Source organism: Neodiprion pinetum, chromosome 7, assembly GCF_021155775.2.
Source record: "Neodiprion pinetum isolate iyNeoPine1 chromosome 7, iyNeoPine1.2, whole genome shotgun sequence".
Classification (NCBI taxonomy): domain Eukaryota; kingdom Metazoa; phylum Arthropoda; class Insecta; order Hymenoptera; family Diprionidae; genus Neodiprion; species Neodiprion pinetum.
The window spans coordinates 25,061,192-25,085,864 of record NC_060238.1 but is presented as its reverse complement, the minus strand read 5'-3'; the positions used below and the strand labels follow the sequence as shown (position 1 = coordinate 25,085,864).

General features: G+C 40.3%; 4 protein-coding genes across 4 annotated transcripts in view; 1 reads left to right on the top strand and 3 right to left on the bottom strand.

The window, feature by feature from the left end:
- Positions 1 to 12,566, bottom strand: part of InR-2 (insulin-like receptor-like) — a 47,186-nt gene extending 34,620 nt beyond the window's left edge. The window contains exon 1 of the mRNA XM_046635537.2: positions 12,084 to 12,566. The gene's annotated coding sequence lies outside the window, so the exon portion shown is untranslated. The remainder of the gene's footprint in view (positions 1 to 12,083) is intronic.
- Positions 12,567 to 14,645: 2,079 nt separating this feature from the next.
- On the bottom strand, positions 14,646 to 17,410 carry LOC124223760 (lysophosphatidylserine lipase ABHD12). Its single transcript, XM_046635996.1, has 8 exons — positions 17,377 to 17,410; positions 15,962 to 16,067; positions 15,675 to 15,874; positions 15,461 to 15,596; positions 15,254 to 15,371; positions 15,000 to 15,161; positions 14,780 to 14,907; positions 14,646 to 14,688 (listed from the first exon to the last, which is right to left on the bottom strand). The coding sequence occupies exons 1-8, from the start codon at positions 17,408 to 17,410 to the stop codon at positions 14,646 to 14,648; spliced, it is 927 nt and encodes a 308-aa protein (XP_046491952.1).
- Positions 16,663 to 24,611, bottom strand: wuho (tRNA (guanine-N(7)-)-methyltransferase non-catalytic subunit wuho). Its single transcript, XM_046635557.2, has 2 exons — positions 22,997 to 24,611; positions 16,663 to 16,684 (listed from the first exon to the last, which is right to left on the bottom strand). Exon 1 carries the CDS (start codon positions 24,172 to 24,174, stop codon positions 23,008 to 23,010), a length of 1,167 nt encoding a protein of 388 aa, XP_046491513.1. The 5' UTR covers positions 24,175 to 24,611; the 3' UTR covers positions 16,663 to 16,684; positions 22,997 to 23,007.
- On the top strand, positions 20,951 to 22,950 carry Rpt4 (Regulatory particle triple-A ATPase 4). Its single transcript, XM_046635555.2, has 6 exons — positions 20,951 to 21,103; positions 21,343 to 21,422; positions 21,529 to 21,568; positions 21,688 to 22,197; positions 22,268 to 22,531; positions 22,601 to 22,950. Exons 1-6 carry the CDS (start codon positions 21,007 to 21,009, stop codon positions 22,789 to 22,791), a joined length of 1,182 nt encoding a protein of 393 aa, XP_046491511.1. The 5' UTR covers positions 20,951 to 21,006; the 3' UTR covers positions 22,792 to 22,950.
- Positions 24,612 to 24,673: the final 62 nt, after the last annotated feature.

The window sequence follows — 24,673 nt, the reverse complement described above, 5'->3', positions numbered from 1 at the left end:
GCACATAAGATAACCTTAAATTTTGTGGAAAATATTTTTTCAAGTTGTAGATGATAATAGATACCCCAAAATATGCTTAAAACTCTCTCCGAGAGGGACAAGTCTGAAGGAAAATATAACATGGCATGTCAGGCTAAACATTGTTTTTTCATGTTTTTTTTTTCATATACCTTTTTTATCTCGACAGGACAAACGAAACAAATGTCCGGAATACTCTGAGCCTAGATTATTGCATCGAGAAGAGGAAAAGTGAAATCTCTTAAAAAAGAGACTATCAGAGTATGCCGAACGCAACGATTACGTATCCTGTTACAAATTAACCTCATTAACAACATACACTCTTGACTCTTTTAGAATTTCAAATCTAATTTCAACGATCCAGAGCTGAGAATTCCAATCTACTCGAGGAAAAAAGAAAAAGAAGAAAAAAAAAAATCACAACCTGCACGATAACAAATATCCGTTGTAATGAAATATGTATTTACAAAAACTTTTTATGAAATACCCTGTATATTGAATATGTTTTGAAAAATGGGCGGGAGAGGATGTTGTTATAGATAATAGTTATAATAATAATAAAAACTAATCAACACCTGCCAAAGGAAGGAAACGAAGATGCCCCCTCCGGCATAAATATACATTATACGTATAAATACGTGTATCCATGCACACAACGCGTAACTGCACGCGGTTACAACAAACTCGCCACAACGCCGCATGACCGCCGACCGCCCCGAGTGTGTCTGTGTGTGTGTGTGTGTGTGCGTATATTATACGCAGGTATGAGCCGTTTGCCTACGCATGTATGTACGTATGTATGCATGCATGTACATACGTGCGTGTCCGCTCGCATGCGTAGCGAAAGAAAATGAAGTAAAGAGAGAAGTAAAGAGAGAAGCGTTCTCGACGAGTGTGACGGCGATCGTAGGCGCGCGCGTGCAAAGAGAAAGAAAGAAAGAAAGAGGGAGAGAGAGATACGCACACGCGTACGTACCATTCGTACACACAAGCACGCGTTTAATACGCGTCGTCGCATGGTGAGAGGATGTAGACGCGGGGTGAGCGACGAGGGCAACGGCTTCATTCACCACGTGCCCTAACACTACACGCTGCTGCTACTACTACTACTACTACTACTACTACTACTACTAGTATTACTACCACTACTACGAGGAGTGAGGAGCGACGCGGCCTGCGACGAGGTATATACGAGGCAGGCAAGGAAAACGGGCGCGGAGCGCGGCAGCGACGGAGAGACGAGAAAGAAAGAGAGAAGAGAAGAGAAGAGAGAGAGAGAGAGAGAGAGACGCGACGTAGGGAAACCGGCGGGAAGTAAAACTATTGCGAGTAGAGGGTGGAGAGAGAGAGAGAGAGAAATAGGGGGGGGGGGGGGGCGCAACCAGTGGTGCACACGTAGCGTACCACGCCATTCCCCCCCCCCCCCCCCCCCCCTTGGCCGCAGCGATCTTCTTTCCTCCTCTACACACTCGGCGGCCCGACTTCTCTCACCGCTGCTGCTGCTGCTGCTGCTGCGCGTTCGAAGCGAGAAGAGCTGGCTCAATGAGAGCAATCCGAACGAACATGGAGAAGGAGAAGGATAAAGCGAGAAGGGAGGGGGGGGGGGGGGGGGTTAGGATACACGCCGAAGCAGCGCGACTACTCCAGAGGAGGACAAAAGTAGCGGGAACGAGAGACGCGGAGGGTCGATAATTTAAAACGGAGTTGCCGCTTCTCCGCGATACGCGATATATATATATATATATATATGTACACATCCATGCACGCAAACACACACCTATTAAATACGGATGTAGGTATTACCAACGATACACCTTATTCCTCGTCTCTCGACGTGTACGCGCATATAGAGATAAAGATGATGACATGTGTGGACATACGTGATATACATACACATACGTACACACACACGCACGCACGCGCGTATGTATGATACTCGCAGGTGTTTGGATTCGTGTAGTACTACGCGAGCGGATTATGCCTCTCTGTTTGTTGTATAAATATATTCGCGGTATATTGCATACGTATGTACGTATGGTATAATACGTTGTGTTGTCGCATTGCACACATTGCATTCATGTATATATATATGTGCATCTTTCCTGTACGTATATACATGCGATAATGATGATAATACGCCCAAGGAGCGACGGTGACTGCTCTTTCTCGGTCGTTGCATTCGATCCTCCTCCTCCTACTTCGCTATACCACTACCACCGCTACCACCAATACTACTCTTCGTGTACAAAACTATACCGCCGAGTGAAAATAATACCCAAACTCACGTGCCTCTCATACATGTAATACGCATTGCGAGAAGATTGCGATTAAGAAGACAAAGGTGAAGAACGTGCGTTATACGTACGCGTACACACACACACACACACACACGCACATGTATATGTAGACAAAGAGAATGAGGATGAGAATTAGCGGAAAGGAATCGCGTCTCGATGTTATTACACAAAACTGCCGTACAAATACATGCATACATTAAATGACACAACTACATACACCTATGTATACGTGTGTGTGTGTCCGTATACGTTGTAACCACACGTAAGAGCAGCCGCAATAAAGGTGACCTGCAGGTGTAGGTTTCGTCTCACGCCCAACATCGATACCGCCTGCAATGGGTTTTCAAGCCGAAACGTACGGTAATACACGTAGTAAATACCTACGTGTGCGTACAATAGGTTGTACATGCGTCGTACAAACACCGTAGATATGGTTCCCCCCGCCCCCTTTTTTTTTTTCTTTTTGTTATCATCTTTTAATTTTTTAATTCTTTTTATACACGCGCCGATGCACCGTAACAACGTGGGAGCAATCGAAACCATTGAACAGGTATGCGGTATTAATATAAACGTCGTAAGTTTGTCCATATATACGAGTAGAGGTTATAACACTTATATGGTAAGAGTGGCAGTTTCATTACCGACGTAGTAAAGCATAGGCTGGTTGCTCGCCCGCTAAATCTCCATTCCAAAATTCCCCGGACTTTTCCTGACAATAATTTTATAATTTTCTCCCTAACCGGTTCGGAAAAATTAATCAATTGGTTACAGCAAATCGATAAAAATATACGCATTTTCATTTTTTTTTTTTTTTTCCCCCCCATCATTCAGCCGATGCTCACAATCATTCGTAAGGCATTATATTTAGGAATATTCCATAGCTTGAAAAAAAATTTGTAAGTTAGATCTAATTTATCTAAATTCTTAAAAAATAATTTGTGGAACGTGTTTGTATGAACGGAAAGAAAAAAATAAATAAAAAAATACACAGTGAACGATTCCCTGTCTTTCAGCAGCAAACACCCCCGACATTTGCCCAACTATTTCAGATATTCAGAATTCCATGACAATATTTCCAGGGTTTCCAAAATTCCCTGGCCAAGTGTGGATATCCTGAAATTATCATTACCGCGGCAGCAATTTGCGCGGGAACAACGTTTATAAACCGAAACGACGATATAACAAACGATAATCCGCATCTCGCATGAGGAAGCTGAAGCTAGAGCAGCCAGAATTGGCAGCCAAAAGTGGTAAGCTTTTTTTGGAAATAGGAGATAAATAAATAAAAAAAAAAAAGGTTCACTTTTATTCTCATAATTCTATTTTAAAGTATCTGAGATGATTTACAAGATATTTTGAAAAAAATTCCATCTTCACGCTTCATTACCCCGTTCGAATGAAGACATTAAAACGTTTGTCGCTGTCAATTATTGCTTGTTAATTTCAGCCTCGTGCGGCCTCTCACGCGCGCATATTTTCCACTAATTCCACTTCTGATAAACATTCATCGTAAATTCCAGAATCAAGTAAAACGGTGAAAATTGCCGAATCGCTATATGGAAAAAAAAAAAAAAAGAAACAAAGAAGAAGAAAAAAATACGCAACACGCGTACGTTTGCATAATTATGAGAACCGCTGTGTCTGAGGGTGCAGGTTCGGAAAAGGAGCTGCTGGGAGAGAGGAGAGACAGAGAGAGTGAGAGTGAGAGAGAGAGAGACATGAACAGGAACTAAGAGAGGCGAGGGAATAAAAGTGGAAACAGGAGGAGCACAGGGTTGACAGCAGGGGCTGCGGCGAAAGAGGCGGAAGGACGAACCTGCAGGGGCGGGGGGAGGGGGGGAGGGGTAGTCAAGTATCGTCGTCGGCGTAAAGACGTGTGTAAGTAAAAAAAGAGGGGATGAAATACAGCAGCAGCAGCAGCAGCAGCAGCACCGCCAAAGAAGAGAGAAAGAGACGGAAAAGGAAGGAAAGGATGGCGCGTCGGACGAACAGGGCGGAAGTATCCCAAGTTAGACTACACGCAGGCCCGCCCGTGGCTCTCTCTCTCTCCTCTCCTCTCCTCTCCTCTCCTCTCCTCTCCTCTCCTCTCCTCTCCTGCCCGCCATTCTACAACTGCGTCGCAGTCAGCGTATATACCCAATATACATATATACATATATATACATATATATACACACACACGTATACACTGTACATAGAGGGTTACGAGGGTGGAGTTGGAGAGAAGGGAAGGAAGGCGCTACACGGATCGATGAGGACCAAAACATTGCCACATGCCCTGCCCAAGCCCAAGAGGTCTTTGCTGCTCGTGCGATGATGCTGTACGCTGCTGCTGTTGGCGGCAAAAGCCAGTATTCGCCACTTCTTCTTATCTGATCGTATAATAAACTCATTTAAAAGAATACATGTTGCAACGTAATATAATGTAATGTGATACAATGCGATTCGATTTGCAAAACGTGCAAAAATTATACAACGCGATATACGAGTTTCGTCGGGAACACGAACCTGTATAACAACGCGGGAGAAAAAGAGAGTTTGCGTTTTCATCGTTTTATTGTATGTTCAAAATTACCATACGCGATAAAAATTAGCCACGCATCTGCGTGAAAACTGTGCGAAAATAAGAAACGATTCGAGAAAGCGAGCAAAACTTGCTCCGAAGGAAAAAAAAATAAAGCCGGGAAATGAAAGACGAAAAATATGACAGGACAAGAGAATAACGATAACGACGACAATAATAATAATAATGATGGTGACGACGATGATGATGATGATGATGACGATGATGAGGAAAAGAAATTAAATGTGAGACATGATGGTTGAAACGCGTCATTATACGTCACACAGGTTGCAGAACGTAATCTTGAGAGAAGAGTGAATGACCTTGGCGGGTGGAGTACATAAAAGAATATTGATTTCACCTTACTGCGTCTAAGAAAAACTCAATCTATACCTACATGCGCATACATCCATACACGCATACATACACGGATAGACGTAGGCAGAGGTCCTATAAAGTCGCGCGGCGACGAGAAGAAGCGCGGCATGTTTAAAAAGAAAACAGAAAGAGGGATAGAGGGATGAAGGGGGGAGAGATACGCAGAATAAATTACTAACAAACTCTGCATCACCATCGTCATTTATCCCTTTCCATTCTGGACGATGACGACGATATGACGGTGATTCGTATGCGATAGGTGGTAAAAATCATGTACCTGGTTAACACCTACGTCCCTACTAACCACGACACGCACGTACGTCGTTATACCTCCTCAATCTATGCTGTATGTTTGACAAACGAGATGACGGTGGAGTATGCACGTTATAAAACATTAGGCGACATAAATTTCGTACGTATAAATAGGTGTAATTATTTGCCATAATCTGGGTAACGATGCGCGAGGATGTAAGACAGGCGTATTTACGTGCTTTTATTTATTTGTTTTTTTGTTTGTTTTTTTTTTCATCCATCCGGGTGAAAGAAGTCAAACCGCGGAGATTCTTCGTCGTCCTTATCCTTGTTCTTATCCTTTTACGTCATCCTCTCAGAAGAAACGAACAAACATCGCACACGTATATCACCTATCCTCGTACTTCCGCAAATCTTGTTATATCTCGAAGAATAATTTATAACAATAACATTTCACTTCTTTTTTTAATCGTCCACTGCTCAAGCAACTCCGAATAGTGCAAGAAAAAATTTTTACTACAATAATTCGTCAACATTCGTTTCTGTCTGTTATAATATACGAAAATTTCTCCTTACTCCACCACATTTCATCAAATATAACGACAATACCACTGGGCTAGTTTTCGTATAGTAGACAAAAAAAAAAAACAAAAAACAAAAACAACCTAAAGAAACAAACAGAGAAGAAAGATGGAATCACCGCGCGATATAAACAATTATTCTCAGCACTTCCGGTCAACATATCCTTATGTATATATATATATACATACAAAAAAGTACAATTCTTATTTAGCACAGATCATCAATTATGTAACGATATATAGGACAAAATCATTACAGTCATATAATATGGTACATAAAGCCGAAAGGGGATGATAATTTTTAGTCGGTTATAATGAGGAACGAAACAAAAAAAAAAAATAAAAGAATAGATACAAAAAACCAACAACAACAACAACAACAACAACCAACCGAACGTCACAACAATACGTAACAATGTGAAAACGTGGTGCGCGACGCGTCGTCGATGACTGGAGGACAGCGTCCACGAGTCGTCGTAAACCTCCTCACAGTGTATACACACGTATGGTATGTAATTTACGCGTGTGTGTGTGTGTGCGCGGAAGGAGAGGAGGACAGGAACGCGTCGTAGGGCGAAACGTCGACGTCGACGAGGACGAAGATCGCGAGAGAGGGTTTTGCGCATGCGCCTGTAAGACTTCCACTTCCTCTTCCTCTTCCTCCTCACCGTCATCCACGGGTTTACGTGCCGAGGGCGAGGAAGAAAAGAGAACGCGGGGGTTTGTTTGACGTAGGGAAGTGCGCAGCAAGTTACGGGGGCGTAACTCTCTTATTCGCATCCCTTGCCATTTCTTTCTCCATAATTTTCACTCTCGCGATCATCGGTTTCTTCACAATATGCAACGCCATTTGATAGAAGGAATAAGAAAAAATAAATAAATAAATAAATAAATAAATATGCAATTACCGCACACACCGAGGGTGTGTTATTATAAGGACACGTTAACACCGACTCGATAGTTGAAACGATAATCTCCTCGATCCAACCAGGGCCAAACTCTTTTCTGCGTCTCACGCTGCGGTAGTAAGATATAACTTATGTATTACAGGTCTGCAGCATATACACTGTAGGTATATAGAATATACACATGTATGTAATTTGTAACGTTAATGTCAATGATGGTTACTTTTGAAATTCAGTAAACTGTTGTTAATACAGCGTGAACAAATTCAGATTTCATAAATTCAAAATCTTCGATTATTCTAAAGGTGAAAAATAGTCATTTTTGTTTCAACCTTTCGATACATTATAGCAGACGTTACTAACTTCAGGCTGGTTATATGCGTAAACATATTCAACACCCATGTTACCTTTATCGTGAAATCATCAAGTTCAACGTTTTTTCAGGGGACAAAATAAGGATTTCATCTTTTTGACGATCCACGTTCAAAATTTCGTGACTTTTTAAGAGTCGCATTGTATCGCACGATGTTTACAAATTTTCAGATTTTTTCAGATCGTTGGACAATCCGAACGGTTATGCAGATATGTATGTAAATACGGAAGAAGAATAAGAATAAAAACAGCAACAACAACGACGACCACAACTTTTACCTACAACAATGTTGCAGAATAAGCATAATCTTTAACCGTAAGTGGCAAGGTTACGACTACAATAAATAACGAGAGGAGAATAGAAGATTCGTCGATGATATGCGGAATAAACGCATCGCACACTGCAGCAACGGCAACGGCGGCGTCGGTCGCGTGCAGAGTGAGTTCGTATTTCAATAGGCCAGGGAGAGAGATTCAAATATGGCGCCGAAGAGGAGCGACGGAATGCGGTTGTGGGTAGCGAGTCATTTGTTTTGGTCGCTTTGTTTCGACCGTTTAACTATTGTCGTCCTTTAACGTGGCGCTCGGTCGGTTCGCCCTGCGAATCAATTTCTCTCTCTCTCTCTCTCTCTCTCCGCTCTTTACAGCAACGAAAACTACGACGAAAGAAATCAATTCCCACGACAAGAATGACGCGCGATCGTCAATTTTCATTCAAAATTTTTGCGATCCCTCCCTTTTCTCGTTCGTTTCGTTCCTCGGTGGTAAACAAAATCGATAAACTAACCAACCCACGACTCGCACGGTCGGTAAAACTGTTTAATCAATTTGAAAAGCATTACGGTGCAGAAAACGTGAGGAAAAGACACACACGCCCGCGCATTCGTACGATTACCATAGCTATACATCCGCGTTAGTTTCACGTCGTCAACAACGGTGTGCAACGAAGCGACGGCGTCGGCTGCGGCGGGGAATGACGACTAAACTTTTTCAACGAACGGAGACCGAGAGCCGGCTTGCCTTTTTCTCATGAATGACTGGCATGACTAAAATTCCGGAAATTCCAGTACCACTTTTTGACCCAATCGCGCCGTGGTCACAGTGCTTCTTACTGCAGGGGACAACGTCACACGAGACATACGAACGTTTACCCGTCGCCGAAAGTAGCGCGATATGTAACCCGCAGTGGACGATACGTTAACGATCAGCAGCGGCGAAGGATCGTAACGTGTATAGTTGAAATAAACACCGTGGCGAGTCCACTTTTCTCCGTTTTAGCTACTTTTTTTTCCCATCTCGTTCAATTTTTCTTTCCAAATATACGTCGCACCCTTTCGAGTCAGAAGTTATTGTGCCGAGTCACTTTTACAACAAGATAGTATTCTATGTACGATTTGGTCTGGGATCGCTGATTTCGAATCTGACAATGTGGTCGGATTTCAAAAATTCAAGACGACGGACCCAATATGACGGACAAAAATTTCACGTTTCGTCGCATACGGTCAAACAACTCTGTGCGGTATTCGCCGTACTGAATTTTCCAAAATCCGATTTCTGATTAGTAATCAGCGACCCCAAAAACTTGTAATTTACGTAAAACCTATCAGTATACTATCAGAAGTAGTAAAAAACCGCAAAGAATTATGTTTTCAAAGTTCTCTAAATATACAAAAAAAAAAAAAAAAATGGATATAAAATAGGTGGTAAGAATACTTATACCAGTATGACTCAAAATAATAAATACGTGAAAGTTTTGAATTTTGGATCAAGTTTCTACTATCGTTATTATTGTTGTTGCTGTTGTTATTATTATTAATTGCAATAGTCGATACCCCGCCCCCTCGGTTAAGTAATACCATACTTTTTTTCGCCCACCGTATGAATTCTACGCACACATGCATGTACACGTATACATTGCACACACACACACATATATGTATATATATTATTATATATATGATACACATATTGTCACTACAAGGAAGGAGGTGGAGGAGATGGTGATCGCCTACTGCGCAGTAGATCCGGAGACTCTCTCCCGGTTTCGATACAGTTTCTTAATTGAACGCTGATACGGAAAGACAATTTTTTATCCCCGCCCTTCCGCCGCACACACATTCGTCATAATTTCTGTCACACAAATGCCAGCGGCGGCAATATACAATTTATCTGGTTATCGAAAACGTTGTACGAAGATAAAAATTAACGAAAAGAAGAAAAGTAACGTAAGGAAGACGAATTTTTCAACGAGCAGCAGCAGCAGCAGCTACGCAGAACGATATTCGTTACACCATTTATACAAAATAATTTCACACCATTGCATAAGGCTCGCGTTGTTATTAATTTTAAACCAAGTTTCGCACCCGTTCGGTTACCGAGATATGTCTATATTATTTATGTACTGCATGTAAATAATTATACATATATATATATATACACACGCACAATCGTATTATACAATAACAACATCGTTGAACATCGCAAAAACTTAATGCAACCCGTAGCTTCTTCTCGCGCTACGATAGTGAATTATCATCGTATTAGTTTACGTTGCACTAAAAAACAACGATAATAATTGTACAATGCACGACATATGCCGGACAGGCAGGCCATGCTACATAGTACGGTATGACAAACGTGTGTAATATCTAATACACGTACATATAGGCGTGTAATAAATTTTGCCTTAAACCTCGTCTTTGTCTTTTTGTTTTGTTTTTTTTTTTTTTTTTGTTTTTTTCTTTTGTCTTTGTACTTGCGTCGTCGAAGACACGCAAGAATCACAAGCATCGAACGAAAACTATTAGGATATCGGGCATAGAGATAGGAAAAAGACGGACAACGCACATGTGTACGCATACGTGTACACGTATAGATTAGAGGCGCGTGAGACGATTTGCGCGTGTATAAGTGGCGTGGCGTGGCGTGCGTGAGTGAATGCTTTCGCGCGTGTGTGTGTGTGTGTGTGTAAAACGCGAGTACGGGAGACTCCGCGTCAGGGACAATAATAGAATATCTCCATCTCACTCGGTCGACGTTTTCGATCCAGCGACGACTTTGGGCCACTTGTCCTCTTTCTTTTCTTCACCGACGTCGTTATTATTTATCCGTATTACGATTCGAAGCAAATTTTCATTACCACCGTTAATACGTGTACGTATAACGTGTGCCTGTATATATTTATGAACAACGTAAAGCATTTCATCCGTCGTGGAAATAACGCGAGTTAAATATCTCTTTATTTTATTGTTGTTATTATTTTTGTTGTTGTTGTTGTTTTTCTTTCCCCGCTCCTTCTTTCTTTCGTTCGTTCTCATCCCCAAATTTACTCCGACTCGTCGTACCTCGTTGTTTTCGCATCATCAATTTACAGTTCACGTAGTCACGTCGTGTTTATCTATTATAGTATACCTAAAGCATATTATGCCTACCTAATAACCCATCGTACTACGCACGGTGCGTGGGAAATTGTAATTACGCGTAGCGACGTACGCTCGAATTTCCCCGAAACTCGATAACGTCATTTCTTCCTTTCCTTACAACAACGCAACCGGCAATCACGGTATTATTACACCGGATATGATATTGCGTCATTGAATATCGAAAGATAACAACAGTCGTGACAATAGTAACAATAATAATAATAACAACGCAACAACAACAACAACAGTTTGTCTCGTCGGCGAGTTGTTGGAAGAACAAAGAAAACAAATAAATAAAAGGAACAAAAAATTAGGGGGGGGGGGGCGAAGAGACGGTAAACGTTAACCTCGCGCTTAAAACTAGACCTAGAGCCGATACGTGTAGATGTGTGTACGTGTGTGTATACATATATATATGTACACACACACACATGTATGTATGCATGCACGATTTACGCAGGGGAGCAGAATCGCAAACGCGTACTGCGTATGTATGGTGTATGTATAGCAGAAGAAACGGTTGCATGTGTATGCCGGGGGGGAGGGGGGGGGGGGAGGGGGGGGAAGGAAAAAAATAAAATTACCAACAATAACGATAATGCGCGTGATATTGTACGTACGTAGAGCACGAGTCGAAGAAAAGAGAGAAGGCATGAAATGAAATATAAAAAAAATTACAAAAAAAAAATAATAATTAAACAAAATAAAATAAAATAAAAAAATGAAGGAAGAAAATAGAAAAAATGAGCAGCAGCAGCAGCAGAAACGGCAGTGGTATTGGTATTGCGGCGATAGGATAAGATCGGTGACGCAGGCGTGCGCGAGGGACTGACTATACCAACTCGGTTTTCAGTAGAATCTGGTGGAAATAAAAAAAAAGAGAGAAAAAAAATAAAATAAAAGTATGTATTCCGTGAGCATTGTGCGTAGGTTAGCGATTATATGCGAGTGTAGTTGGCTGCGGGAAGAGACAGACAAGGCTTGGTAATCTGCGTACGTGAAATAAAATAAAATAAAATACCGCGTAAGTATATCGCGGCGTGAGAAGCGAGATATGCCCGAAAATACGACGTAGATGTAGGTAGGACAGGATAGGATAGGTATAGTGGCGCCTAGAAAGAGGCTAGATAGATGTCTCTCTATCCGGTATGAAAAGGCGGCGGTGTGTAGACGACGAAGTAAGTAAAGTTTTGTCGATTATCGGATTATCGGTTTATCGGTTGAAAATAGAGAAATACTTTTAGAGAGGCTAGAAATATGGAGAGAGAGAGAGAGAGGGGGGGGGGGGGACTCACCTTGTGGCGTTCCAAACTTGCCCACCCGTGCTGCAACATTTTTCGAACGTACCAACAGCAGCAGCAGCAGCAGCAGCAGCAGCACCACCACCACCACACCACCACTACACCACCACCACCACCAGACGCACCACTTTGTCGAGGTTAAAGACCACCAACAGCACTAAAAACAAACTATTACCGCCTATCACTTCCGGCTAATATCGACCGGTAATCACAACACCGTTATTCACCCTTGATTCAGAGATGTTCAACGATTGATACGCAAACCGAACGCGAGTTGTTTACTACAATGCCGTACCACGAGAGCATCAACCATGCCCGTGCTGTAGCCGCGTCTCGTACTCTCGTACTCTCCTTGACTGAGCAAAACAAGCCCCGTGCGCAGTGAGATACTGCGCAGCTCACGCCGAGTAACGCGCGCATCGTCATCGTCGTCGTCGTCGTCGTCTCGTCGACAAACCCGAGGAGCCGTACGAACCAACGGCGTAGTTTTTTCCCCCTGCTTCTTTCTTATTCTTTATCTCTCTTTCTTTCTTTCTTTCTTTCTTTCTTTCTTTCTTTTTTTTTCTGCTACCCCTCTTCTTTTGCCTTAGTCTTTTTACTTTTTACTTCGAGTTTTTTCCTCCGCGGCCACTTCGAAAGCGTAACAATTCTTCTACCTACGCGGGCGGTCGCCCTGCTGTACCAACCGACTTTTCACCGGTCGAATACAACTACGCGGCACTCTTCGATACCGAACACTAGCATTTTACCATCACGACACACTATCGGTCACATGTTTTCAACGTGTCTACGATTTTTGTTCATTTTTTTCGTCATGCGCCCCTTATTGGTACCACGAGGGATTTATTCATCATTCGATTCGTAAAACGTTGTATCAACGGCCGAAAGGGGAGGGGGAGGGGTTCATTGTCCTCTTGGGTATGGCGGACTATTTCTAGGAAATTTCCGGCATTCACAGACGGACTGGCTGCGCCATCTACCCGCATTCACCGCGTAGTTTTTTTTTTTTCTTCGTTTTGTTCATTAGCTTTTTTTTCACCACATCTAGACACGTCGGTAAGGATGGATTGGGTGAACAACCTGTTTTATCAAAACCAACTTAACGCATCGCATATTACATACTGAATGGATTTAATTTTCAAATAAATAAATATACATATGCGTACGTGTACATACTTTTTGTTCTTTTCTGTTACTTGCCAACATTCGCCTTTTGTATTGTTATTACCTCTTCAACATATATTTTGTGTTTACGTTTGCATATGATGCTGTATGTTCCAGTTTGCTCTCTTTCTCACTATCTCCCTCTCTATCTTTTCTTTTCAGCTTAGGAGTTCCTTTCTCGACATAGTTTAAAAAAAAAGTCATCCAATCTTATTGCCCATCATCTGATAATACGTGAAAGGTCAAAAGGCCTGAGATGTGAAGCACGAGAAAATACGAAGAGTAGAATATTAATTTGTAAATTAAATAAGAAAATTATAACAATTGTTTACCTTGTGTACAATAAAAGTGTAGGACAAGGACCATTTGTGGCCATTTAAATATAATATCACTTACAAAAACCCCTTACAACAACGAGCGTATTGTATACATTTACCGTTGAGGAAATCGAAATACAATACGCGTATACGTACCAATCGTTGATCGTAGTAATACTATTTTCATATCGAACACCAACGTGATTGCAATAATCTACAAAAGCGTTGCTTCGTTGATATTATACACGTTTGACGTGTAATTAACAACTATCGAATTGCACCGGCGTCAAGTCGGAAGAATCCCAATACGACACTCCAGAACTTGCAATGAAGCCATCCTAATATGTTTGCTTGCAAAATGTTCGTCGTAAAAACATTCGATAATTTTCGCTACTTTCCACACTTTGTCTTTACAGTGAACATTGCGTCGTAAACTAACTTTTAGAACGTTTTCTTCAATGAATTTTTTGCATCGCAATATAGTCTAGCAAGCCTTGAGTTATAATCAACAAAACACGATTATTGAATTACATAAATTGTATACAAGGATCTTAAAGATCGGGTGCGTAGATATACTTTAAGTAGTTTTTGACTCGTTGAAAGAGTCTGAAAAACTTTGAGAAATCCATTTGCAAACGTGCATGACAATTCCCTAACAGCTACTTATGAAATACTCCAAGAAACGTGACTGGTCCTCCGGCGTGCGAAAGGAATATTAACCAAAAAAAAACATATAGCAATTCGTTGATTTGAAATTTGATGAGAATAAAAAATTCTCTTCACACTAGAAACAACTATTTTACCTACCTATCTATATACGCCCATTACGTAATAATATTATTGTTCGATGCTATAATTGAGACCTGAGAGTGAAAGTTATAATAGAGTATAAAGAAAATATGCCATAAAAAAATATTGATTTACCGCTTTTCTAGACGATATCTAATTCTCCCGCATTATCGTCTCGCTTATATCCATCTTCTCGGGTACCGTCGAAAGAGTATTGAACATTTCTTCGTCCGGACGTACATGGTAAAAAAATTATACTAAGTCTGACATGCTTTGGTCAAACGCTTCATAAAGCTTGAGTAGTTTTGGTCGATTTAGCTAGAAAATTTCTGAAAGTAAGAAAAAACATATTTTTCTCTCTGCAACATCAATTGGCCTCAATTTTTTTTGTTTCTTTTTCATCGATCAGCTTCTACTCACGTAATCAGTTCCGGCAGTTTGTCGTATCTACATATCCACTTGTGACCTAGACCTAGTGCAGCATCTATCCGTTCCATTTGAACTCGTTGCGTTTCATTTCCGTGGGACTCCAAAGCCGCCTTATATAACTGTATTAAAATTGCAAAATATCTCTGTAATTCCAGGAATATTTCCCTTGCGGAAACATATGCTCGATTAAAAATATTGCCAAAATGCCAACCTTCTCGCCCAGGAAAAAAGGTATGACACCGTCGTCTTGAGCGTGCAGAATCATAATCGGACATTCGATCTTTGTAATGTGTTTGTCGGATTCGAATCTCAATTCGTTGTCATAAAACGGTTGAACAATCATCCAATGAAACCACGGCAAGTGTTTGAATAGCTGAAATGAGATAGATTTGCAGTGAAATAGGGCATTGCAGAAATAAATGATAAACAATTTTCGTTGAATATTAACTTTCTCGCAATGCATACCTGTGCAAACGGGTGCTCGCTCAATTCATCCGCAATATTGTTGAAAGGAGCTTCCAGGAAAAGACCCGCAATACGAACACCTTCAGATGCCATTAGAGCTAGGACATGCGAAGCGACTCTGAACGAATGAATAAACGAAAAAATTAAAGACCGACGAATTTTCTAATTGTACTTGCAATATGTTGCAATAAAGAGTGAACCAATTACCCAGTTCCTAGCGAATGACCCCACACGTAAATTGGCGCAGAGTTCTTTACTTTTTTTATCAACCACTCCAGCATGTACTTGCTGTCTGCGACGACTCCTGTTTCGGACAGATCAACGTCGTCGCTGTCACCATAGCCTGTAGATGATTCAAGGGTGTTGTAATTTTAATTTCACTGTATTTCAATCAAGTACTTATGTTACGCCACAAACTTACTTCGGTAGTCAAAGCAGACAACGTGGTAGTCTAGGTTTTGAAAAAGCCTGTACAACTCCAGTCTGTGTCCGCTGGCTCTGTTCCCACTGTTTCCATGCATGTACAGAATAACCGGACGTTTTGAACTTGCCAAAACAGATTCGAATGCTTCAGAGGTGCAAGAAATTGACGTGTTTAATAGAGATCGAGGTAAAATTTGCCTGAAACAATAACGAAGATATGAATTCATTCGGTAGAAATTCTTATAATAATTCACTGTTGTTTGATAATTCCTTCGTTCGACTTACCATGCTCCAATGTTCACATCTTGATCAGTCTTGACGTAGAAATTCCGGGCGCCTTCAAGTCCCACAGCTTCTGGTTTTTCAAAGTCCACGCTTCGAGGCCAGTAAACTGAATCAACGAGAATATCTACTTTTTCAACTTGTAGTAGCAGCCCAATTATTGAATTTTAAGGTCTTCACGTGGCAAGAAGGCTTCATTCGTTTGATTACTTTATTATTGAACCATTAATTATTCATTTTCGATTATTACAACAGATTTGTTAATTCATTAGTTATTGATTGTGAATTTTTGTAGAAAATTTGAACTCGAAATATGCCAAAGCTACGTAAAGACCAAAAAAATGAGGTTTGCGAATATGATGAAATTACTATAACGTAAATAAATAAACAAATGAATGTCTCTTTGCAAAAACTTTTGCAATAAAATTGAAAATTATGCAATTAATTTTCGTGGATAAATGGTATTGTACCCCATTTAAGTAAGAGAAAATATTCAAGGCTGAATTACCGCTGAACTATGAAGGATAAATTGTGCAACGAATGAGAATACGTGTATATAATAAAACATCAATTACTAAATTGCGAATAATTTGACAAATATATTTACCAAAGTTTAGGAATAATATTTTCCTTTGTATCGTGTAGGAGTAATGAAAAACGAGCGGTAGAATTCCAAAGACGATTAAGTAGGTGACAATCGATACCTTCATCGCCCATAAAAGAAATCTGCGAAATATTTCAAGATGCACAGATTAATCATCGATCGATATTTTCACAGAAGTAAAATGATATGAGAACAGCAACAAGTCATAATGTGATGCAACTGTTTGTTGATGAGTTTGAAAAATGCGCAGACGAGAAACTTCATCGCTGTTAATAAAAAGAAAAATGTATACATATATTATCAGCCTTTAATCGGTAAAAATTAAGATTTAAATTTAAACCACCGACAAAGAGTGAACGGTTTAAAAATTATTATTCACTCATTATGCCAACTGCAATACGACGAAATAAAATTTCACTTCGTTATACGCGTTTAGAAAATATTACGCAATACCGGACGCACGCGTTTGCTGCCGAAATGAAAGGTGACGAGTTAAAATTTGATAGAATTTATATTACGCACGTTTGAATCGCGACTGGATGTTAGTTGTATACATTTTCATGCCAATTTGGCATAAACACGTGCCTTAAAATTTTCATTATCAGTTCCGGTGAGATAGTCGAGAGGATACCAGATCGCTGTTAAACGATCGAAAATCGAACAATTGCGTTTTCGAAGTGATTGTGATTTTTCGGTATTACAACACACATCAAACACCGCCACCACCTCGTCCGAGAACAGCCGCTGTGAGAGTGATAGTTCTCCCGATTAATTTACCACTTTCTATTTCTCATATCCCACCACCGTCTCTGACCGCTCTGAAGATGGCAAATTTCCCACTTTGGCATTGTCCAAACGAATAATTGCCCCCCCAATGATTATCACAACAAATATCCGAGGCGCGAAAACGCGTAAACGACTTTATACGATCGGTCATCGCAGTCGGACGTTAGAATTGCAATTTATTCTGTAGCTACGTAGTCGATTAGAATTTGTATTACTTCTAATACCATCATACGCGATGTTTTCCTCGAGTCAAGATAATATTTATCGCGATTGACGATTTTGTTATGTACAAGCAAATACGTGGAGATTTTTATTACTCGTAATTTTTGCAGGATTGCAGTTGTATACATATGCGTATATATACGTAAATACAAATTAGCGATCAGCATTTACCCCCTTTATGTTTATCGCGTCATAAAATATGATTTTATAAGTAGGTCTGCCTACTATATTTTCGAAAGTCCGACAATAATTCACGAGGTCGAACTTGGTAATGTTATCGTAACGAGACATTGGGAAAAATCACTGTTTTCTCAATGTTACAATGATTTGTAAGGAATAAAACTAAGATTGAAAAACATGAGTACGTGTTTCTTTTATTACGGTTTACGTTGAATTTCGGACAATTCGAAAATCGCGAAATATACATTTTTCCACATTGTGAATCGTCACGATCACGTTACTAATTTCATTACGATGAGAATTCGATGGTCGATCAATGGTGAAAAAAAAATTATGATTGAACTGAAACGCATAGGAGGCGCCTGTCGAACTAAACGAACGGATGCATATAATCGGCAAATTTTTTTTAAACTTCCTTCTACGTACATTTGTATGCACATACATCAGAGGTGGCATATACGCACAATATACATAGGCGTAAGTGAATTATTGCAACCAATTGCAATTCGAGTACCCTGCACAGCAGTTTGTTAGCGGTGATTGAATAAAAATTCAAAACACATCCGCATATATGCAATAAGCATATGCATAGCTTGCCGTAATCGCACCGTACAAGCATGAAAGAGGCTTGCATGCGACACGCATGTACCTATGTATGTATGTATGTATGTACATACATACGTGAAACAAATCATTCTGATCGATCGACCGGGAATAAAAGATTCATTAGGGTCGGAAATAATGAGGCAGAAATCCCCTTCGGAGAAAATATAAGCAGGTGTACATTACCGATTCGGGACGACTAACGATTTCTTTTTACTTCGGACCGACTGCTACACGATATTTCTATGTACAAATAATAATCGGCAGCTACTTTTAAGGAATGGAAATATTATATCACGCGTGAGAATTACGTTTTAAATCATTTCCCATCTACCTCAGAGTTTATATCTGCGGAATATTAGAGAAATCTTATGAAACACTTCTTATTCACTTTACTTATAGGCAAATTATGTGATATAAGTTTTGTTCGATTACAATTGGAGCGATGAAATTAATTTCCATAATCCCTGGCAGTACATTGTATGACATAAGGGACGAAAGTTGGCGATTCCGACGAGTTTGAAGTTTGCGATTGCCAACTTTTAGCCCGAGTCACACACGATTGTTTTTATAACAAGCGAATGAAAAATGATAGGGCTTTGCGTGGTAGTTTTGCGGGACGCGAGTGGTAAATTTCTCCTCCCTAAGGACAAAAGTGATATTATCTCCCAAGGGACGAAAGTGAAACAATCGCGTACTGCGCATGCGCGATCCTATCTTTACAACACTGAGATGGAGTTCGCTACTTTCGTCCCGCTAAACTGCTACGAAAAGTCCGACTTTTCATGCACGTGTGACGAAAATGTTGTTCCCACACTTTTTCACTGTTCACCGTGACACTCGACGCCGCCTATGCGCGACTTCCGATTGGTGATGCGTAACTGGATGCGATATTGTGAATGAGGAGAAGCGATGAAAATTTTTTTTTTTTGTATGTGTGTTTTCTGTACAGATACAAGAGAACTTACGTTCCGGTAGACGAGAAAACAAGTGCAGCCAGAGATAGAGCCAAAACCAAGGAGAGGCACCGGAGAGCCTTCATGATTTCTCAACACGATTTATCGACACTTTTCAAACCGAAGTATTAGAAGAAGAAGAAGGAGGAGGAGGAGGAGAAGAAGAAGTTGACGGACACAATTTTTCACAGTAGGTGACCGTCTAGCGTTGCTCTACGTCTAATTCCGATCGCAATAGAGTTTAGCATAACACCTGTCATCGCGCTTCTTCAGATTTCCACCAATTAGACTCTCTACCTGCCGTAGGTTTAATATACATATCAATAGATTAGTAGGTATTATTTTTCATTAATTGTATGGGATATTGCAGTTTTAGACAATGCGTAAGCTCCATGCTTTATTAGAAGCTAAACGTAGTCTATTTAAATATAAGTGATTAGTGAGACAGAAGAACAGGAATAACGATGCATGACGAGGTTGTTAGAGGTTCAATATTTCTTATGTATAGATTATGTATTATATGATTAAATGAAAAAATCTATATGATGAGAATTATGTTTAAAAGCTGGTTTACAGTTATTCAGCGATATTCTTCACACGTACTTCAATCTTATGTAATTTTTTCTCTGCACATACAAACGTAGATAATTGGATCGTACCAATAAGCCTTTTGTTTGTTGTGACTAATTGTAAGCGGAATAAAACCCAGCTAAGACTGACAATGACATTTTGTCGTCAAACAAAATGAGATACAAATCTTAACGGAATTAATCTACAACTGATGTTTGCTTGAATATCGACTAGATACGATGACAGAAAAAACAAGCGAATTAGTGAGAGATTGATAAGTGTGTGAAAACACAGAGCATAGACTTTTGAGCTGCATTGCATGAATCATAACTGATGAAACAAAGGGTTCGTGGAAAGGAGTAATAAGCAAATTAAAGAGTAAATTATAATACCTTTTGATAAAGCGCCTCTTTGGCAGCCAGTATATCATAATAAACTAGAAACAAGGGAAAATCTTTGGATAAAATAATAACAAAAGACTACCGAAGCAGCTACTACTTTCAGCGTTGGATCAATTTGGGAGTACGTATAATATACAATTTTCTACGTGTACTGTATGTATTCACTTCACCTAATCTGCTGGGCTATCATTTACGCAAAATTTTTCTGAAATCAACGGAAATATTTAACTGTCACTATTACTCCGATGATTTCTTTATGGAATTGAAATTGTAACTGGTAATAATGTTGATCGTTGTTAAAGGTAATATATTACAAAAGAGCCTGCATCCAACACAGGCGATTCACTCGACGCACGACGCGATTCTAGCGATTCTTCGGAACCTCTTATGCCTGAAACGATACGATCAAGTCACACACGACACTCGCAGTGAATTTTAATCCGTCGTGAAGTTAGCTGCGTTCCCGTAGTAAGATGGCGGAGGAGGAACGCATTTTTAGGTAGGAAATTACAGTTGTGCGCATAAAATCAGATAAATTATACAGCTTGTACCGTATTTTTCAAATTATTTCGAAGTTCATGGTAACATAACTGCTCGTTTTACCAATATCATGTGTCAGTGACGTTTCAGGAAATTGGACAAACTGTGAAGTGTTGGATAACGGTGTTTTTAGAAGGTCTACAGAACCAGTTGATCATTGATCGTTAGACAGCAAATTAGAGAAAAATGGCGACGACCGCGGACCCTGTCAGGGAACAATCCCTTCAAGATTATCGTAAAAAGCTTTTGGAGCATAAAGAAGTAGAGTCTCGGCTAAAGGAGAGTGAGTTAACGATATCCAGAAAACTGATTCAATCCAAACGCCGATTCGCGGCGCGTATTATACGTGTCCCGTTAACCTGTCCTAACCTTATTGTCTCTGCTCCGGATAGGCATTTGCGAATGTACTGCAAGAAATTTCTTTTAAGCTGTCGTAAAATTCACTAAGCCTAAATTTGTTCAAAACACAACCCAGCCGTACCTCTAGAAGTTAAAATTCACGTCACAATTACATTTTTCCAGTGCGAGAGCAGCTCAAGGACCTCACCAAGCAGTATGACAAGTCAGAAAATGATCTGAAAGCCTTGCAGAGCGTCGGTCAGGTATGAATACGTGTATTGGTATTCACTGAAGTGAACAAAGAAAACGAAAACTGCTCACAGATCTGATTTTAGTGTTTCTTTTTACACCGTGTTCGATTTTTTTCAGATTGTTGGAGAAGTACTGAAGCAACTTACGGAAGAAAAATGTGAGTCCAAATTTATACGCAAAGAGGAAACTATGCATAGCATTTCACATCTTAGTATATCCATGATCCTAATTCTGAATGCTTATATTTTTCACAAATTTACGTGTTCCTATTTTCAGTCATAGTCAAAGCCACTAACGGACCGCGATACGTGGTAGGCTGCAGGCGTCAGCTGGATAAAAACAAGCTGAAGTCAGGCACTCGCGTCGCTTTGGACATGACTACTCTCACAATTATGCGCTACCTGCCTCGCGAGGTTGACCCACTGGTCTACAACATGTCTCATGAGGATCCTGGCGACGTCACATACTCCGCGATCGGAGGTCTCAGTGAGCAGATCCGGGAATTGAGAGAAGTCATCGAGCTGCCCCTTTTGAATCCCGAACTATTCCAGAGGGTTGGCATTACGCCACCTAAGGGATGCCTCCTCTATGGACCACCTGGAACTGGAAAAACCCTGCTGGCTAGGGCTGTTGCTAGTCAGCTGGATGCCAACTTTTTGAAAGTCGTTTCCAGTGCTATTGTTGACAAATACATCGGGGAGTCGGCGCGTTTGATTAGAGAGATGTTCAACTACGCTCGTGATCACCAACCCTGCATTATATTCATGGATGAAATCGATGCAATTGGTAAATAGATGAACCGCATTTGTAATATGCAGCATGAGTATATTTAAATAATTTTCAACGATTTTTAAAGGTGGTCGCAGATTCTCTGAGGGAACCAGCGCCGATCGTGAAATCCAGCGAACATTAATGGAATTACTGAACCAAATGGATGGTTTCGATTCTCTAGGACAAGTCAAAATGATTATGGCTACTAACAGGCCAGATACTTTGGATCCAGCTCTGCTGAGACCTGGAAGATTGGATAGAAAAATAGAGATACCTCTACCTAATGAACAGGCACGATTAGAAATTCTGAAAATTCATGCCGGTCCAATTGCTAAGCACGGTGAAATTGGTAGGTTGAAATTTGAAGATCTAGATGATTTACGAACTCGATATATTTTAACACGTCACATCTTTCTAGATTATGAAGCAGTAGTCAAATTATCAGATGGATTCAATGGCGCTGACTTGAGAAACGTCTGCACAGAGGCAGGATTATTCGCGATACGATCGGAGCGAGAGTACGTTGTGCAAGAAGACTTTATGAAGGCTGTTCGAAAAGTTTCAGATAACAAAAAACTCGAATCGAAATTGGATTATAAACCAGTGTAACAGATTCCTCATATATCACCAGTATATTCTCGTTTTTCATATGCAAATATCCGTATGTACAACTAATGTGACATTGATAAGTATCCAACACGCATCTTCTAAAGCGGCAACATTTTTATTATAGAAAAGATGAAAATAAAATTATACATGGAAAATCGATGGATCGATTGTAAGATTTATTTTAAAAAAATACTTCTATTGTTACCTGTAAAAATATTATCCCGAGACCTTTGACAGGAGCCGGGTTTTCTTCCTTTCCTGATAATCTTGAACATTGTCAAACTTCCTCTTGTACAAGATGGGAAAAAGACTGTGTTTTTTCAAGTGATTTCTCAATGTTTTCCAAGATTCGTTAATTCTCTCCAATCTACAACTTGCTTCGTCCTTCTCAAATCGTTTATCATCAAATTTGTAAATGCTTAATCCACCGTCGCTCAGAGTCCAAAACGCGCTGTTGTTTTGAACAAGACATTCCAGGGGGTCGTCTTGAAGCTCCACTGCCTGACGCTGATTCAGCGTGACTCCTGTCTTCACACTTCCAGAAACATTGTATAAAAATAATCTTTTGCAAGAGAAGAGGGTCGTCATGACCAAAGAGGTTGAATCGTCAATTTTTGAGACCACAAGGTGTTTGAGTGGCAATATGGTGACAGACTCATCTAGCTCGCAGTCCTCAAGGCATCTATTAAAGCCCTCAACATCCTTCTGCTTGACGTTCTCATTTACATCAATGGACAGCAACTCCTTGCCGGTCTTGTAATCCCAAAACTTCACACATCCATCACCTCCGCTAGATACCAGGATATTTTTATCGTGAGGCAGTTCCTGAATGTTTGTCACAAATTTTTCATGCCCTAAGCAGTACGACAATATGTTGTAACAATTCGGGTACATAGAGACTCGGATCTTTTCATCTCGGTCAGCAGTAACGATGTACTTCTGATCCGTCGTCACCATAACATCGAGCAGCATCGAGAGGTGTCCAAGTAGCGCGATTCCCTCCTCTTCAGGCTTGCTGCTGGAGTACAAGTAAGCATCTCCAGACTTATCAGCCACAACGACGTCGTTGTTCGGCGTAAACCTGACTTTGCTCGCTGCTCTGGCCAGCGTTCTATTCGCAGTTAGTTCACCATTTTTTCGCCTGTACAAACAGAGCTGTTTTCTATTCGTACATACCAGGAAATATTCACCGTCGTTCGAGTAAGACACGTTAGTTATCGTGTGGTATAAATCTATGTCCAATTTGTTGTGGTGGGTTGTATCCTTCGTAGACTTCAAGTCCGGCAAAATTAACTCCTTTACCGTGTCATCGTCGATATTGCATGTAATTACGTTGTCGCCACTGCAAAGCGTCACTTCTCTATCATACACGGAAAAACTCATCGTCAAACGTTCCTGATTTTGTACATAATAAGTGAGGTTATGTATTATCTTACAACCAGCTGGTTAGATTAGCGCCTTTTAAAGTTTGCGCAGCTGAACAAGGGGCTGGGGAACTCGATAGAAAAGTGTGCAACCATTATCTACAACCGAGTCGGTAGGTGTAGAGCACAGCAATTTCCTTTGCCTTCGTCATCGAAACATCATGTTGAAATTACTAACGTTGGCACAACGATTCATTATGAGAAAAAACCGTTATTTCGCGATTTTGGAACTGTTTCAAATTTAGTAAAGCGTAATAAAACAAAACATACTCATATTTTGAAATCTTAGTTTCTTCAAAATCATTGTAAAAAGAAGAAATTAATGATTTTCTCCCAATGTTTGGATACGATAATGTTACTAACTTCAACCTCGTACTGAAACCGATCTCCTGGCATTGCTCGAATCACACCAAGTCTCACAATGGGATTCGGATTTAAGATGCCAAAGCGTATAGACG